The 15,829-nt window shown below is 48.5% G+C and overlaps 2 protein-coding genes across 5 annotated transcripts; both read right to left on the bottom strand.

Annotated features, from left to right (window-relative positions):
* Positions 1–1,141: 1,141 nt before the first annotated feature.
* RNASEL (ribonuclease L) lies at positions 1,142–6,212 on the bottom strand. 2 transcript variants are annotated; one of them, XR_014932958.1, is made up of 7 exons: positions 6,075–6,203; positions 3,868–5,488; positions 3,445–3,533; positions 2,860–3,368; positions 2,635–2,758; positions 2,151–2,272; positions 1,142–1,709 (listed from the first exon to the last, which is right to left on the bottom strand). XR_014932958.1 is itself a non-coding variant. In XM_015869756.3 (7 exons), exons 2-7 carry the CDS (start codon positions 5,315–5,317, stop codon positions 1,574–1,576), a joined length of 2,112 nt encoding a protein of 703 aa, XP_015725242.2. In that variant the 5' UTR covers positions 5,318–5,488; positions 6,075–6,212; the 3' UTR covers positions 1,142–1,573. The 2 variants fall into 2 exon arrangements, 1 of the variants encoding a protein (XP_015725242.2); XM_015869756.3 differs by having other exon boundaries at positions 2,860–3,050; positions 6,075–6,212.
* A 3,001-nt stretch (positions 6,213–9,213) lies between these two features.
* On the bottom strand, positions 9,214–14,075 carry LOC107317271 (regulator of G protein signaling 16). 3 transcript variants are annotated; one of them, XM_015869761.3, is made up of 5 exons: positions 13,852–14,075; positions 12,923–13,024; positions 12,250–12,311; positions 10,975–11,141; positions 9,214–10,490 (listed from the first exon to the last, which is right to left on the bottom strand). In XM_015869761.3, exons 1-5 carry the CDS (start codon positions 13,929–13,931, stop codon positions 10,290–10,292), a joined length of 612 nt encoding a protein of 203 aa, XP_015725247.1. In that variant the 5' UTR covers positions 13,932–14,075; the 3' UTR covers positions 9,214–10,289. The 3 variants fall into 3 exon arrangements, with proteins under 3 accessions (XP_015725247.1, XP_015725249.1, XP_015725250.1); XM_015869763.3 differs by lacking the exon at positions 13,852–14,075 and adding an exon at positions 13,316–13,664; XM_015869764.3 differs by lacking the exons at positions 12,923–13,024; positions 13,852–14,075 and adding an exon at positions 12,450–12,818.
* Between the last annotated feature and the right edge of the window lie 1,754 nt (positions 14,076–15,829).

Below are 15,829 nucleotides of genomic sequence, written 5' to 3'. Positions count from 1 at the left end.
TGCTGAATTTAGGCCTGTTTGGTTTTGTGTTTTTCCCCTTTTAAAACAACCAAATCCCCACAAACACCTTCATTTTCCTTTTTGAAAAGCAAGGGAGTACGGCTGTGCTGAGCCACCAGGAAGCTGCAGAAATCCGGTGTACTTTGGACATCACCTCATGAAGCAAAGAGCAGAACCTTTAGCACACATTGCTGCTCACAGCTCCCTCCCCGTGCAAACTCCACTGTGTACCTTTACAGCTATTTTCAGCTACATTTTAACCCTCAAATCCTAGAAGCCGCAGCCTGGAAACAGCACAGGTGTATTTAAGACAGGAGATGACGTTTCTTATTTGTCCATTAGGATTAACAACACTTGGCAGGATCAAACAAACCCAAAGTCCAACGTTTTCGTACATGAGTCTTCTCAGGAGCTGCAGCAGCTTCTTACAACCAGCTTCTCAACAGTGCCCTTGTGCTGCAAGCTGGATTTGCCTCAGGCTTCCAGCCCCAAAATGCATTGCCCTTAAGTCACAGCACACACACATAGTGAGCCATGCATGCATCAGTGCCCAGAGCAGCAGCTCAGACACTAGCACGGTGCAAGCACTGCACTGGCAAGTGCTCAGAGCCATTGGATGAGTGCACAGCATGCTGCAAGTTGGGAAGGTGCAGAGATCTGGCTGCACTTTGTATTGGAGAAGGCAGCTCGCAGCCAGGCTCAAAATAACAGATGTGCCTGGATTTTGTGTGTACACACACACACCAAGATGCACAGCAATCAGGCTCACGCACAGCACTGCCTGCTGGTTTGCAAACACGTAAAGATATCAGCACACACAGCTAAACAGATGCATGGGGCCCAGTGATGCATTTTGACAGTCACTCCCTTGTAGAAGAGATGGGTCAAACACACCCACTCTAAATCCTGCATGTACACGGGAGCACGCAAGCACTGATTCATCTTTGCACATCAACTCAGCCATGAAATCCTCACCCCATGAATGCAAAGCAACAATTAGTCCTCCATACAGCCCATCTCCCAAGGGGTGTTATGCACCCAAGGAGAGGAAGCCTTCAGAGCCCAGTACAGCTTCAGGGTGTTTTCCTCTCTCAGGGAGGGATGAGGTACCTCATTCATAGAAGAGCATAGGAAACATCAGTTCTCCAAGAAAGTTTATTCCCAGTTTGGCTCTGCATAGGCTAATAGAACACCAAGCACTTTTTCACAGCATTAAAAACCCATTCAACAGCTAGAAAATATTCTTAAGTGCTTATATAATCATTGTGCCACCTCCTGAAAGCTGTTCACAGAGAAACAAGCAGTCCCTGGGACAATCAAGATGCCACAAGGTCTCCATCTCCAAGGGGTAGTTGAGCCCAGAGGGATGGGGAAGTCACTGAGCTAATACTCAGTGTGGCTCCCCTCCCAAGCCCATGGTTCCTACACCAAACACTTCCATATTCCATTCTCTCAGGCCAAGTCCTCTATGCTCCATCCCTGCCTCATCTCCTTACCCACTTTCTTCAACTCTTTTGCAGCTGAAGGAGGCAGAGAAAGTGGGATCATCCACGGGATGCGAGGCAATGGCCTCCTATGCAGAAGGGTCCGGAATGTCTATGTAGTGACTGTATCTGGGATGCCGGTGTAAACAGTTGTAGATATAAATGATCAGTTTGGGATAAAGCTTCAGGAAATACTCAGCGTAGTCTCCTGCTATTTCACTGATCCTGAGTGAAACAAATAAAGAAAAAGGTTTTTAAAAGTTGGAGTTGATGATCTTAGTGGTCTTTCCAACCTTAATGGTTCTATGATTCAAACTGCCTCAGCTCAGGTAACATCAGTGCTTTGAAAATAGAAGCAAGCAGTAAGGAGGCTTCCTCAAGGCACAAGGAGGGGATGATACAAATCTGGGAGCCAGATGTTGCTTCAAAAACTGAAGTTTAATTCTATGAGCAAAGCTACTCACTCTCACCCTCAGGAAGGCCACGTTACACAACTCTTTATACACTACTATACTGTCAAAGGAAGCAACCACTGAAAAATAAAGAGATTTAATGGGCTTCCTCCCATATCCTGAGCTCCTTTCTGAAGAAGGTTTTGCTCTCAAACTCACTGATACAGATATACAACAATACAACCATGGCAGGGACAAGCATGTGAACATATACCTCTTACTAGGATGTTCATCCAGATTTCTGATGAGCCTCAGTAGGTCTGTGATCTCTGTTGAGTAGAAGAATTTTTTTCCTTTCCAGGGATTCTTCATGATCTTCAGAATCTCTTGATCAATCTAAAATAAGATTACAGATTATTTATTCCCAGCCTTACACACACACCATGAAAGCAGCACATCTGCTTTTACTTATCACAACTCCTGCCTTTCTCCAGAGACACCACCTTGCACGGATACACTCTGTGACACTTATAAGCATACCACCTTGAGCTCTGCAGGACACACCATACAGACTCCCTAGTGCACCAGACTGGCAAGGCATAGCATTCACATTAGGACTGTCAACATGGCACAGTAGACTATGAACATCTACAGGTCCAGAGAGGAGGAGAGAACTCAGAGACTTGGTCCATCTGAATAAAACTTCTGGTTGAAGGTCCAGCTTCAACCTCGTGTCAACCCAAAGAGAAGAGGTTTACCAGCTCAGTCCAGTTGGGGTAAGGAAGAGATTTTCCAGCATTAAGAGTGTCAAGAGCATCCTCTTCATCATCACCAGACAGAACTTTGATTTTATTCCATATATTCTTTAGCACGTTGAACTTCCTGCAGAACAAGGACCTTCATTAGCTGCAACAGCTTACACCATTCCCAGCATTACAGGCAAATCTGCACAAACAACTTTTCTTTGTGCTCCTAGGGCTTACTTCTGTTTGCTCCAGAAATAGGGGTGCTCACTCAGACCTTCCAAGCCACGTTCATCATGAGAAGCCAGGCTATCAATAAGGTCCAAAGCCTCCTCATAATCCATGGAACCTGAAGCCATATCCTCAGTACTGACTTCATTAAGGGGTTTCCTACCCCCTGTTAAAACATACAGCATGAGCTTGCTGAGGTTCTGCAAAGAAACACATCAAGATGCGTGAAGGTTCTTAGCAAATGGAAGAAATGGGACCAGTATTTCTAAATGAGCAGAATGTATATGTCAGCATGGGTCTGTGGGTGTGCACAAGTGTGTAAATATATGTGGATAGGAACTCTGAAAGCTTGTGCACAATGAGATGGGGCAAACACCGTAATCCAGATCCCAGGGTGTCCGTAGGGGTCCCAGCACCAGCCCAAGCCTTACATCCCAATCACTGCCATTCTCATATGTGGTCTACCATGACGTGGGCTTGCTTGCCCCCTTCTAGTTGAAGATGCACAAGAGAGGCCCCTAGAAATCATAGCAAAAGAAAGTATCAGAAATAACCTGAGATCTAAAACCATAAATTGCTTTGGAGAGAAGTTACCTCCAAGTCTTTGTTGATAAGTTCTGTTTTGCCTTCAGTCAGCTTTCTGGTGCCGTCAAAATCTGCCAAGTAAATTTTGCCACCTAAATCTGGGGAAATAAGAGAATGTTAACAAGTGAGGAATGCTGATACAAGCCTGTCACTGCTTCCTTTAGAAAACAGATCTCAGGAGAGACTGCTGTGAGTTGGGCTATCTGCAAAGCCCAGAAATGCAAGCAGATCTAATGAGACATGAAAGCTACTCTATTCACTCCCCCCGGGCTATCTGGAACACATCTATGCTTATCCAGAGAACTAATGTCATTCTATATAAGCATATCTGCACTGGTCTTTCATATCTGACTTAGGATGGGCGGAGTAAGGTAACAGGGAACAACAACAAAACAACACCCCACAATACCAAAACAACAAAACCCAACCAACCTAGAAGGAAGTTCTTGGGATGTAGAGCCTGGTGAGCAAACCCAAGTGAGTGCAGCTCTCTCACTGCCTGGAAGATCATCTTCATGATACCTTTGTAATCCTTTTGGTCATCTGGGTCCTGCAGGTGTTCTTCGAGGTTTTTCTCCCAGAGAGCAAAGCACAAATACATGCAGCCCTTTTCTTGCTCAGATTGGAAGAGTTTCAGTAGATGTTCACAGCTCCCACATTGGTCAAGGAATGCTTTCTCCTCGATCCCTTTTGCATGACGGTTTGCCCATACTGCCACCTCCATCCCATCATAGAGCCCAAGGTAGATGTTACCCTGGGAAGTGCTCTGAATTCTCTGGGACGCATGCACAAATACCTTTAACTTGCCAATCATGGGGCGATACTTATCATGAAGACTTTGCAGCTGGCGCCTCCAACATTTGCTCTTTGGCTCCCAGTTGTCAGGTTTTGTGGAAACAAACCTGGCGTTGTACTTCTGAAGAAGGCGTGCCATTTCAGTAGCACGGTTCCTATTTGCAACAGCAATAAGATCCCCAACGTCAGTCCTTGCACCTTTTTCACACAGCATCTCCGCTATATCGTAAGCGCTTTTCTCTACAGCCACCATCAGAGCTGTTTGGCCATCCTCACCTGCATCATCAATATTTATGACATCCTTGTCCAACAGAGCTTTCACCAAACTTGTGCTCTTCCTTTGAACAGCTAGGATGAGGGCGGTTTTGCCAGCTTCATCTTTGCAGCTGACATCAACGCCACAGTCTAGCAGGAAACGGCCTATCTCAAAGACATCTGACTCACTTTTTCCCCTTTCACAATCCTTGAGGGTGTGGATCAAGGCATTCCTACCTTCATTGTCACAGATGTTCACGTCAGCCCCCATCTCCTGGATAAGAGTTTTTACCACTGAGAAGTAGCCACCCAAACAAGCATCCATCAATGCAGTCTTCCCTCCCTTGTTCAGTTTCTTCTTCTCCTCACTGGCCGTCCTCTGCAAATTCACATCTGCTCCTTTGCTATGCAGGAACCTCAAGGCATCCTCCATTCCATACCAAGCAGCTTCCATGAAAGCAGTAAATCCATTATTGTCGCTGTCATTAATGTTAAACCCATAATCAAAAAGGAGCTCCAGTAATTCCACGTTTCCCACCATGGCTGCCTCAATAAACACAGTGCCACCATTATCCTTCCTGGCATGTGGGTGGGCACCTTTGGCCAGCAAAAGTTGGACCATCTCCTTGTCACCAGATTGCACAGCACTGTGAAGAGGTGTCCATCCAGATTCTACTTTGGAATTCACATCTGCCCCATTCTCCAGCAGCTCCAGCACCTTTTCCCTCTGGCCATATCGCAAAGCATCATTTAACTCAGAGGCAATGCTTTCTGCTTTCTGCATGCTAGATGTGGTAGCTGCCTCCTGCTGACTGTGGGCTCTGGGCTCCATGATGGTCACGGGGAGGACTCTGTACCCTGGTGCCCCTCACCCAACAAACATCAAAGATCCAGGGATTTCAAGGACAGGTTAAGTGCAAAACTCAGTGTCTTTGTCATGAGAGATGCTCCGGGTCTGGCTAATTGAACGCACTAGGTGAGATACTGGCTTCACAGTCTTCACCTAATTAATAAACAGAAGACCCTATTTATTAAGCCACAAAACCTCATCATTTACACTGATGCCTTGCAGATGTGAGAGGAGCAACTAAGGACAGTAATGGCAGTGCTAGCTGAGAGAAGCATGACTACAGCATTTACTGGGGGACACATACACTCATCCTCACTGCTTGCCCCATTTCACCCACCACAACACAAACAGGTGTCTCCCATGGGGCTGGCACAGCTGAATGAAGGGATGGAGTGAATTTAGGATGTTCTTGCTATTATGGATTTCCTGCAGGTTACCAATAAGCTGGTCCCTGATGTTGTCCCTATACAGTTGGAGAACAACACAGCATGAAGGCAAAAACTGACTTTTCTGAACTAGCCAGAAAAAAGCAGTTTTTATGCAAGAAGCTGAAGTTTAAATTCACAACCATGTACCCTCAGGAAAGGCAAAGATCCTATTCTATTACAGCCTCCTCCCCTCTCTTCCCCCAAGCCACAAAGCAATAACCCAGCACTATTTCACTGACATCCTCTCCCTCACCCCCACCCCTCCAGCACAACAGGGCCCCACCAAGTGTCCCACCACCAGCAAGGTGAACCTGCAAGCCCTGGAAAGTGAAAGAAAGGAAGAGAGCCGTGCAAAACGGAGATCTATGTCTGTCCTCCCCTTTTGTCTTCTTCCTCTTCCGAGATGCAGAGCCGCAAACAGACCGCCCAAAGGAGCGTTAAGCATTTCTAGCCCAACCCACTGGCGCTCAGCCAGAGAACAAGCCAAGTCATACAGCCCTGCCTGCAGTCACCCATTGTCAGGATCATACTCACTTTTGGAGGAGAAAAACAAGCTTTTGGGAGGTGTGTTTGGGGGCATTTTCAGCATGCAACAGTGGTCTGCAAACCTGCTTGCAAGGACCATTCTCATGACCAAACAGACCAGTCTGCTGAATACATCATTCTTGATGGCTGACACCCCAGGATCACCTTCCTCTTCTATGACACCACTCAACATAGCCTGCTACGGACTCAGCACATCTTCTTCCCCCAAGGGAGTACCAACTTTCAGATAACTGTGGACAAACACAGCTCTATGATTTCCAAGCTGCTGGCCAGTAGACTTATACAGCACAGCCATTTTCAGTCCAGCCATTCAAATATCAAAGAATCATTAAGACTGGAAGAGAACTCCAGGACCATCAGGTCCAAACATAACCCACTCTCACCATGCCCACACTCCTCAGTGCCAAATATCCATAGTTTCTGGAACACTTCCATAGACAGTGACCCTACCACCCTCCTGGGCATCTTGTGCTTATTTATGGCTTATTTATGGCCCAGAAGCCACTTCCAAAGAGTCATCTTTGGCTTGAAGTTGGCCTGCACTGCAGCTCTTTGAGCATGATCCTTGCAACTTGTTATTAAAATATATCCAAGTTACAACACAAAAATACCAGTGCCACCCAACTACATAAAAGCAGTTTGCTGTTTAATAGTATAAAGATGAAAGGGAGCCAGTTCTGACAGATGCACCATCAGAAATTGTTACCCACAATACAAGCCATTTGTAAACATGATTACTGTTAGCAAGACAGACTCAGGATGTCTCAGACACTACAACAGCTTTTAGGGGGCTGCAGTGCAAAAGCTCAGCTTCACAGCACGACAGTAGGCAGAGTAGCACTAGGAAAAAGCCAAGCTGAGGACAAGGTGCAGCCCAAGGATGGAAAAGTGATGGCTACCACGTTGCGTGCCTGCACACCAACAAAGCAGAGTGCTCGGGAGATGGGTTACTGACACAACAAGCAGGAAATCAAGCACACGGTGATGCAAGTCCTCCTGTTCCTCCATGCTGATGGACACATACCCAGCTTGCAGCTCTCCCTTGAGATAGCGTCCACGCACTGGCCACAAATAGACATGAGCTAAAACATGACAACAGAAATTGCCTGCTAAGTCATAATACTTTTTAAAGAATCTAAGAATAGTAAGGATGGGTCTTTTTTTTCCCCGTGTTCTTTGTACTTCCTTCCTTATTATATTTCTAACTGAGAACATCCAAGGATTTACATGCTTGGCCACACTACTGTGCTGGAGCAGGGCACTGGAAAATAGCCTACAGAAAGATGTGACCTAAACCCTGGCAGGTGGAGCTCTGAATGCAGAATCACTATGGATGGAAAAAACCTCTAAGGTCATCTAGTCTAACCAGTGTTACCTACTGTAACACTCAGAGTCACAAATCCACATTTTTTGAACACCCCCAGAGACGGTGACCCCACCACTCACCTGGGCTGCCTGTGCCAATGCATCACCACCCAGAGAAGAAATGCTTCCCAGTATCCAACCTGAAGCATTAACCAAAGCTCATTCTGCAGTAGAGCACTGCTACATTTTCTTTCTCTATTTGCTTCCCTTCTGGTCTGCTGCTCTGTTCTCATCAGGACAAAGAAAACCAACTCTAAGCAGCACATCCATCAGCAAACGGGCACAAGGAGAGATGAGGGCAACACCCAGGCACACAAGCATCCCACAAAGCAGGTCACCACCTGCAGTGCATGGACAAGAAGAGACCTACTGAGAGGACCCAAAGTAGATCAAACAGGCACCCAACCAGAGGACTGAAACTTAAATACCTTTCCCCAGCTGGGAGGGAGATCCCAGCACTGCTTCTCCCATCTGTTTCCCACCCCCTGCCCTTCCTTACCAGCTGTGCCTGGGTTACAGCTGCAACACATCAGAGCTCAGCACCCTGCAGTGCCACAAATCAGGAATAGTGCCCTTCATATTGCAGCATTTATTTGCAGATTACCTTTCCATAAAATATAATGGACAAATGCGTACGATCACATCTCAGAACGTCCCTTCTGATCCCAAATTCCCAGACCTCACCCTGGGAAACTTTGGCCATGGTTTATGGGAGGCTTCAGCTCTGCATTCTCAAGGCGGGTCTGTGGTTTGGGCTTTGTATTCTTTTCCCTCCAAGGCTTTGTTATACAAGCCTGGGGTTTTGCCAGCACTGAAGGATGCATTGGATGCAATGGAGTTTTCTCTTTGTGAAATGAAACAATGCCAATTTGACCTCTTTTTTTTTTTTTTTTTTTTTTTGGCCAAATTGATTTTGTTTTTAAATAGAAAATCACATATAAGTTAATGTCAAAGTGTTCAAGACAAAATACTTTTTCCAGTTAGACCCTGCAAATCAAATGGATGTGATTTTGTTTTGATTTGCCTGGGTGTCGTTTATTGCTCTCACAGAGTCTTTATTTCTGGGTCATTTAAACACATGCTGGCAATCTTTCACCTCATTCTTTGAACAAAAGATAAGGTGGGCAGCTTAATCTCTTTTCCTCCATTTAGGTGCATGACAACTGTAGAAGAAGAGCTGATGTATTTTACTGATCTTTGGATTGTGTGGCCATGCCAGAATAGACAGGAGTGTTTGCTATGGAAGCTGTTGCTCTTCAATGGTAGAGACCCACTTGTGTTAACAGCATTGCCTTGGGATCTGAGTGACCATCATCTGCAACACAACTCTTCCTCATACTGCGCTCATGCTCTCCTCAATCCAGCTCATTTTGCCTTCCATAGAGGCAATAAATAGAAAGTAGGAGGTTTCAAAAGCTTCAAAGGGGCTGTAGGTGGCACCAAGCCACGAACCGCAAGGAGCTTTCCTTACACTGTGTGCTTTGTAATGGCCCCCCAAAGCCTGAAGGAGAAAATCAATGAAAAGCCCACAGCCAATAATGGTGTCACAGCACTGCCCTCTTCGTCTTTTATTTTGCAACCACGATGTCATGTTCTTAGCAAAAATGGACCTCTGTACGCCATTCACTTCAGTAACACAACAAAGGTGGTTCCAGTTGTAAAAGTAAATAATAAATAACAAAACAGCTCAAATAGCCCCGTGAATGCAGCTGGGACCCACCAGACTCAGAGGTAGAAGCAGGAAGAGGACTTGGGAAAACATCCTCAAACTGGTCCTTGGGGTTCCTCAGCTGCAGACCGGCCAGGGCAACACCAGACCCAACTGTAAACCGAACTGTAAACCCAGCTTTAACCTCCTAAGTGATTTAAAAATAAGTTTTCAACACTCAAAGTGCCCTTTCTGCACTGCTGTTCTCTGCCTGGGACAAGCTGCTAGCCCACGTGCAGAGGTGCCAGCCACAGAGCTCTATTTAAGGGCAAAAAAAAGGGAAAATGGCACGAACTGCAAAGCATCCTTTTATGGCCATCAATGGTCCTCCATACTCCCAGGAAACCTCAGACCCAGTTCGATGCGGCTCTCCCTGCTGCTATTTGCGTACCTTGCTCCACAGTTGCATTATAAAGCTATTTTTCTCTCTTGCAGTTATTACACAGAAGCTGTGGGAGGCATGCTAAGTGCTGCAATACCTAAAATAAATTAATTTACAAGCTCCTCCGAGCAAGGGATGTGTGCATGCTTTGAGCAGTGCTCTTCTCATAAATACATATCAGAACAGTAACTGCAAAATAAATAGTAACAATAATAAAAATGCATGTGACCTAAGTTCGAGTGCAGCCTGCAGGCCACGAAGCTTAAGGAAAGGATAGAAATGTCACTGCTAGGGCCGTGCTGCTCCCGGGCCCACCGCTCTTCTTGCTGACACGTGGGTGTCTTCAACCCTGTGCAGCCCAGCAATGGGACCACCAGCGGTGGGGTGGGAGGGCTTCTCCATAGGGCAGCCTCAGTGAGAGCTCTCAAGGTCCTGGGCATCCTGCTGGAAGGCTGGGATTTCAACCAAAGCCCCACCACCAGGCCCTTGGTGCCCACCCAGAGTGGGTTTGGTGTTGGGCAAAGGTCAAGTGTGCAAGCGCTTGTTGATGCTGCGGCTGGTGGCCTGCTTGGTCATGTCCTGGTAGGAGGCTGACTTCAGGAAGCGGGGGTAGGAGTCCTTCTCCATCAGGGTGCGGGTCTTGGCCTGAGCCTCGTTGAAGCAAGCAGAGGTGGCTCCTGTCAGGTTCTTCCTGGTGATCTCCCTGGTTTCGTGATCAATGTTGACCTGCAAGGAAGGAATGCCCATAAATGTTAGCTTGGCTCTGGCCAACGTGGGAAGGGGAGCAGGCTTCTCCTAATGGGGGTGAAGACACAGAATCATAGAATCATTACGGTTGGAAAGACCTTTGTGATCATCAAGACCCACCATCAATCCATGCCCTTGACTGCTCAGACCGTGTCACTCAGTGCAATATCTACCCTTCCCTTGAAAACCCCCAGGCATGGTCACTGCACCACCTCCATAAGCAGCCTGTGCCGATGCTTCACCATTCCTTCTGAGAATAAATTTTTCCTCTTACAAAACCTGCAGGCCTTTACAGCCCTTCATTTTGGGTCACCACATGAGATCGGAAAGCTCAGGTGAATGAGGCCAAACCTTCCCACGGAGCTGAAATAGCATCTACCGAAACCCATCAGATATTTTAGGATGTTTTATCCCTTCCCCCTCCCATTCAGTGCCACACAGCAGAGGCAGGGTCAGCTCTCACCTCTCTGGGTGCCTCGCTTTGGACAAACTCCTCAAAGATCCTGTTGGCTTTGGAGGCCAGCTTGGTTTTGGAGCGGGTCTTCTTGAAGTCCTCGCAGGCCAGCCAGAAGTCCAGGTTCTCCTCGCTGAACTCGGTCTTCAGGAAGGTGTGGAAGGCAGTCACCCCATCTGCAACAGAAGGACAGGCAATGAGTGGGGCTGGAGGGGAAGAAGTCATCAGGACTGGCACTGGGAGGTGATGGGGCTGCTGGATGTGGCGTTGCCCACCATCTCCCTAGGAGACCATACCGCAGTATCAGTGGATTTCCTTTCCCTCTGGACAAACTCCAGCCTCTGAACCTCTGCTGACTGGCCTTAAGGCTCCAATAAAGTCCTTTCCCACAGACAAATAATCCTCCAGTTTTATTTATCTGACCTTTCTGTAATGAGTCTTTAGAGTGGTTTCTTTACAGCTTCGGAAAAGAGCTAATTCTATGAAGGGGAAATCCACTGAGATATGAGTATGCACGCGGGAATAAGTAGAGATGGCTTTGCTTTTATTTCTCAGCTGGGATTTGGGGGAATGAGATGCTGAGGAATATGGGAGAGTGGCTGCAGCAGGGGAACCAGGCTTGGGGGATGTATTTATTCAGTTACGAAGCTGGAGATGTTTGCTAACCTTCACAGCACATGACAAAGGCTGGAAAAAGATTCCTGGCCATAGACTAGCACTGCGGAAGGACTGTCTGTTGCCATGGAATAAAATCAAGCAAACACTTTTGTGTTCATATTTGGTCTCCTTGCTGGCCCTACAGGTACAACGCCTTACAAGAACCTTATGCACTGCTGTGAATTTTGGAGAGGAAAATGGAGGCGTGGATCTCAGCACAGCAGTTGAACGCCTTCTCTCCGTGTAAGAGCTACTGGAGAGGTATAGGATGGGCAGACAGAGGGCAGCAATGTTTTCCAAAGCAACGAAATCCTGCATGAAAGCAGCTACACGGGCAGCAGACATGAGCCCAGAGAATGCAGTGGAAAGATGCCTTCCAGCTGAAGGTCCGTGCCATTGCTCAGCATGCCCACGTCAATGCTCCTGGCCCACAGAGCTGTGAGACAGCACTTCTGCTCCCCAAAAACATCCAGCCAGAAGGGAAGGGTAAAGCCAAAGGGACCTGGCTGCACAATGGGCAACAGGGGTACCTTCCGAGTTTCTGGAGCAGCTAATTGAGGAGGAGACCTGGCTCCGGGATACATCCTACATGCACTTGTAAAGAGGAAAAAACAAAATCCGACTCACTTTTACTCTTGAGGAGCTGGTCAAAGGATTCCCTCCACTCAAGCACCTCTCGTGAGGAGTCTCTGCAAGAAAACAAACAACAGGACGTGAGGCTTGCTGTCTTGCTGGCGAAGGATGGGAGCACTTCCACGATGAGACAGCACAAGAAGGGAAGCAGCAGCACCAGCAGGAAGCCACAGCGAGACCCCAGTATCCTTTACCTGTGAGCCCTCTTTCCTTTCTCTTTCCCCCTTTCTTTTACATTCCCTGATGGCTCCCCAGACCTCAGCTCCATCGTGCAGCTTTGGCTGGGCAGTCTTCTCTAGAGAACGCTCAGTGGAGCCCTCTTTCCCAGTAGCAGCCCAGCAGAGCCCCCTCTGCATGCAGGCGTCTGTCTGACAGCCGCGAGGTTCAGTGTTTTGTTTTTAGTGCTGTATGCATTCCCTGGGGGACTCAGGTACGGGTTTGAGGTACCAGCACCTATGGGAGCCCTCTGGCTTTCCAGCTTAACGCTAAGCCCCCACTCCGCCTAATGCCGGTGCATCCCTCTCCAATCCGACTTTATAACTGGTGCAGCTGGGACGTGGCAGGCAGCGGGGCGGGACCACCCAGATGAGCAGCACCGCATCCTCCCAGCCAAGCAGAGCATCCCCAGAGACAGCCCAGCCCAAGGGGACCCGCAGCCTCAGCTTACCTCCTCCTGGAGCCCAACTGTAGCTTGCACGCTGCCCCAACGCCATGCTTCAGCTCCGGTTTATGCAGCAGGATCCCCAAGCGGGTCTTCAGTTCCTTGGCTCTGGATGGGAGGAAATAGAGAGGTTGAAATGTGGGGACCGACACCACCATCCCTGCTGGCAGGGGCAGCCCTCTCTCCTCCAGCTCTCTGGCTTTCTTGCTTTCTGCTGCATGCAACAAGCAATCCTCTAATGGCTTTTTCTGCTCCCTGGCAACCGTGCTCTGTAGCGAGCTGGAAAAATCACAGCACTCGCCTTCTGCTCAGCAGAGAGGGAGCATCATCTCCATGCCGTGCTGCTGCAGCTCCTCCCCTGCTTTTTGGGGGTGCCACAGAGCTGTCACCAGCACCTACCCCATGCCTCAGGAACCTGGACAGCACAATGGCAGCGGTGCCAACTCAGAGCCAGATGCATCCCCATGGAGTGTCCTGCAGGGCAGGAGCTGCTTCTAAATCCACTCCTCTCCCTTTGGTCCCCTGGCAGTACGCAGCCCTGATGGCATCCCAGGGCGCCCGTGCAAAAATAAGTGATTAAATGTCAGGGCACCAGCACTGCACTGCTTTGTAGCCTTGTTTGGCAGGATGTCACCGAGTGCTGTGAGCACCTCGACTAAAACAGTGCTTCTGCCAGCCTGTGCAGTGACAAAGACGGCAGAACAAACCTTGTGTGTGCACACAGTGAGATGAGGGGCAGCCTTTGTGTTTTACCTCTACATCCCTCCCTGGGAACCACAGGAAATCTTGCATCCGTCTCTAGTTGAGAGTTCAGTGCAGTCTGCACCCTGATCTCTAGCAAAACATCATGACAGCAGAGGCTGATCCGATGTCAGGAGCATCTTTTCCGGCTAACCCTCTGCTTCCCAGCGCTGCGGCGTGGCAAAGCCCCTTACCTCTCCAGGCAAGCGATGGGAAGCGCAGCCAATCCTCGGCACATGCTGAGAGCTGGGCACCAAGGCATCCAGCAACACATCGGATCCTTGGGGCACCACCTGTGCTGCTGTGGGGTGTGCTGCTGGCTGAAACAGCATCGAGGAGCTGTGCTTATATGGGGTGGGAGGGCTGGGAGGGTATCCGGCTCCACTCCAGCCTCCAGCCAACCAACAGCTGCTCGGCACGAGCAGAGAAGATAACAGCTTGGGTAGGTGCAAAGGGAGGGGGCGGGAGGCTTGTCCTTGAGCATCACAGTCAGCACTGCTTCCTCGATAAGTGGAAAAAACAGGCTGGCGTCCACCGACGTGTGCAGCCTGCTGAGTAACCGCGGGGACAGCAGAGGGGACAAGCAATTAGTCAGCACCATCCCACCGGCTGATGACTCCAAACACTCGTCCCTGCGCTGCTGGTGTGGTGGCATCACTGCAGCAGGGACATGGGGACCAGCACACCTTGCTGACCCCGTGGCAGCCCCCCAGCACCATTCTGCTGTGCAGAGCGGAGTGAAGAGACGTTTTGGTGCTACACAAAGTAACACATTAATGGTCAGAGCTCACAGGAGACAACCTGTCCATGGCAGAGGGGTTGGAATTAGATGATCTTTAGGGTCCCATCCAACCTAAACCATTCTACAATCCTTATGTTTCCCTTCCAACTCAGGATGTTCTGTAGTTCTGTGATTGTTGGCCTTGATGTTCCAGCCTTCACTTTGCTCCAGCCCCTTCCTCCTTACTGCTTTTTCCCATAGAAACAAGGTGTAGATATGCCTCATCCCCTCTGTAGCATCTTTTGAACCACTCAGCTCAGATGAGAGGCTTGATGGAAGTCAGAAGTGAAGAAAAGGCTGCAATGGGAGCCTGGGCCATGCAAATCCCACAGGAGGGAGAGAATCTTTATAAAACCTCAGCAGGAGGGAAACCATAGAGCCATCAGTGTTGGAAAAGACATGCAAGATTACAAAGTCCAACCTTCAGCCTGACCTATGGAGACCCACCACTAGCCCTTGTCCATTTGTGTCACATCCACACATCTCTCCAGTACCCCCAGGGATGAGGGACCCCGCATGATGAGGTTTTGAACTTTCCCCTTTGGTGGGTGAGCTCCAGCATGGGAGATGGTCCATGTAATATTTTCTAATGCACAGCTCTTCATTAGGGTTATGCAATAGCTTCTGAGCCCAACAACGTGCGTGTACTCGGATGTCTTCATTCTGTTCAATATCTAATTTAATTACGTGCTTCCTGTCTCATTTAGCTTAGCAGCCTCCTGCAGCTCCATCCTGCGTTCTGTATTATCAGCCCTTGTTTTGGAACACAAAAACCCAGCTGTGTCGCAATGCCTGGTGCTGGGCTGCTTTCCCATCAGCATGGTGTAACATTGGCAGCATGAAGCCCACCACCCATGGAACCAGCACGGCCCCTCACATCACCAGCGTGGTCCCAGCACCCAGCCCTGAGATAAGAATCTCCCCAGTGCTATTTCCCTATAGGGATTTTTAATACCTGAAGGCCGTGCCCTAAGGGCTGTGTCTGCACAAGGGGATGTTGGATGGATTGCCAGCCAATAAAAAGAAGGACTCTGTCCTCACACGCAGCACCAGAGGGAATCATTGCTCTGGAAATTCATAACATAAAACATTAGAATTACAAATGGGGTTTCCAAGGGGCAGCTGTTACCCACTCTGCCCCTGTGCTCGCTTAGTGCAGCGTGCAAGCACAGCTGCATAGAGAGAGGTATCTGACAGCAGGTATTTTTAATCTTCCCTTTCCGTTCCCAGCATCTGCTCTGTAAAGACACTGAACAGAGAGGGGGGAAAAAAGCATTAAAAAAAAAACCCAAAAACAACAAAGGCAGCAGCTAAATTTATCCTAACTGAGAGGAGAGACAGAGCGGCACTAATGGCAGATTCTCCCCTTGGATGCATGCAAATCGCTTTGG

This window comes from Coturnix japonica, chromosome 11, assembly GCF_054131305.1.
Source record: "Coturnix japonica strain WE chromosome 11, WE-NBRP24, whole genome shotgun sequence".
Taxonomy (NCBI): domain Eukaryota; kingdom Metazoa; phylum Chordata; class Aves; order Galliformes; family Phasianidae; genus Coturnix; species Coturnix japonica.
The sequence above is the reverse complement of the archived record's forward strand: the minus strand, read 5'-3'. Positions and strand labels throughout refer to the sequence as shown.

Excerpts from the sequence above, each read along its gene's own strand:
- RNASEL (XM_015869756.3), bottom strand. The coding sequence starts at position 5,317 with ATGGAGCCCAGAGCCCACAGTCAGCAGGAGGCAGCTACCACATCTAGC. Across the intron at positions 2,759-2,859 it reads TATTTCTGGAGCAAACAGAA|GAAGTTCAACGTGCTAAAGA; the intron begins GTAAGCCCTAGG and ends CTTGTTCTGCAG. Across the intron at positions 1,710-2,150 it reads GATGAACATCCTAGTAAGAG|GATCAGTGAAATAGCAGGAG; the intron begins GTATATGTTCAC and ends TGTTTCACTCAG.
- LOC107317271 (XM_015869761.3), bottom strand. The coding sequence starts at position 13,931 with ATGTGTTGCTGGATGCCTTGGTGCCCAGCTCTCAGCATGTGCCGAGGA. Across the intron at positions 13,025-13,851 it reads CCCATCGCTTGCCTGGAGAG|AGCCAAGGAACTGAAGACCC; the intron begins GTAAGGGGCTTT and ends CCTCCCATCCAG. Across the intron at positions 12,312-12,922 it reads CAGTTGGGCTCCAGGAGGAG|AGACTCCTCACGAGAGGTGC; the intron begins GTAAGCTGAGGC and ends GTTTTCTTGCAG.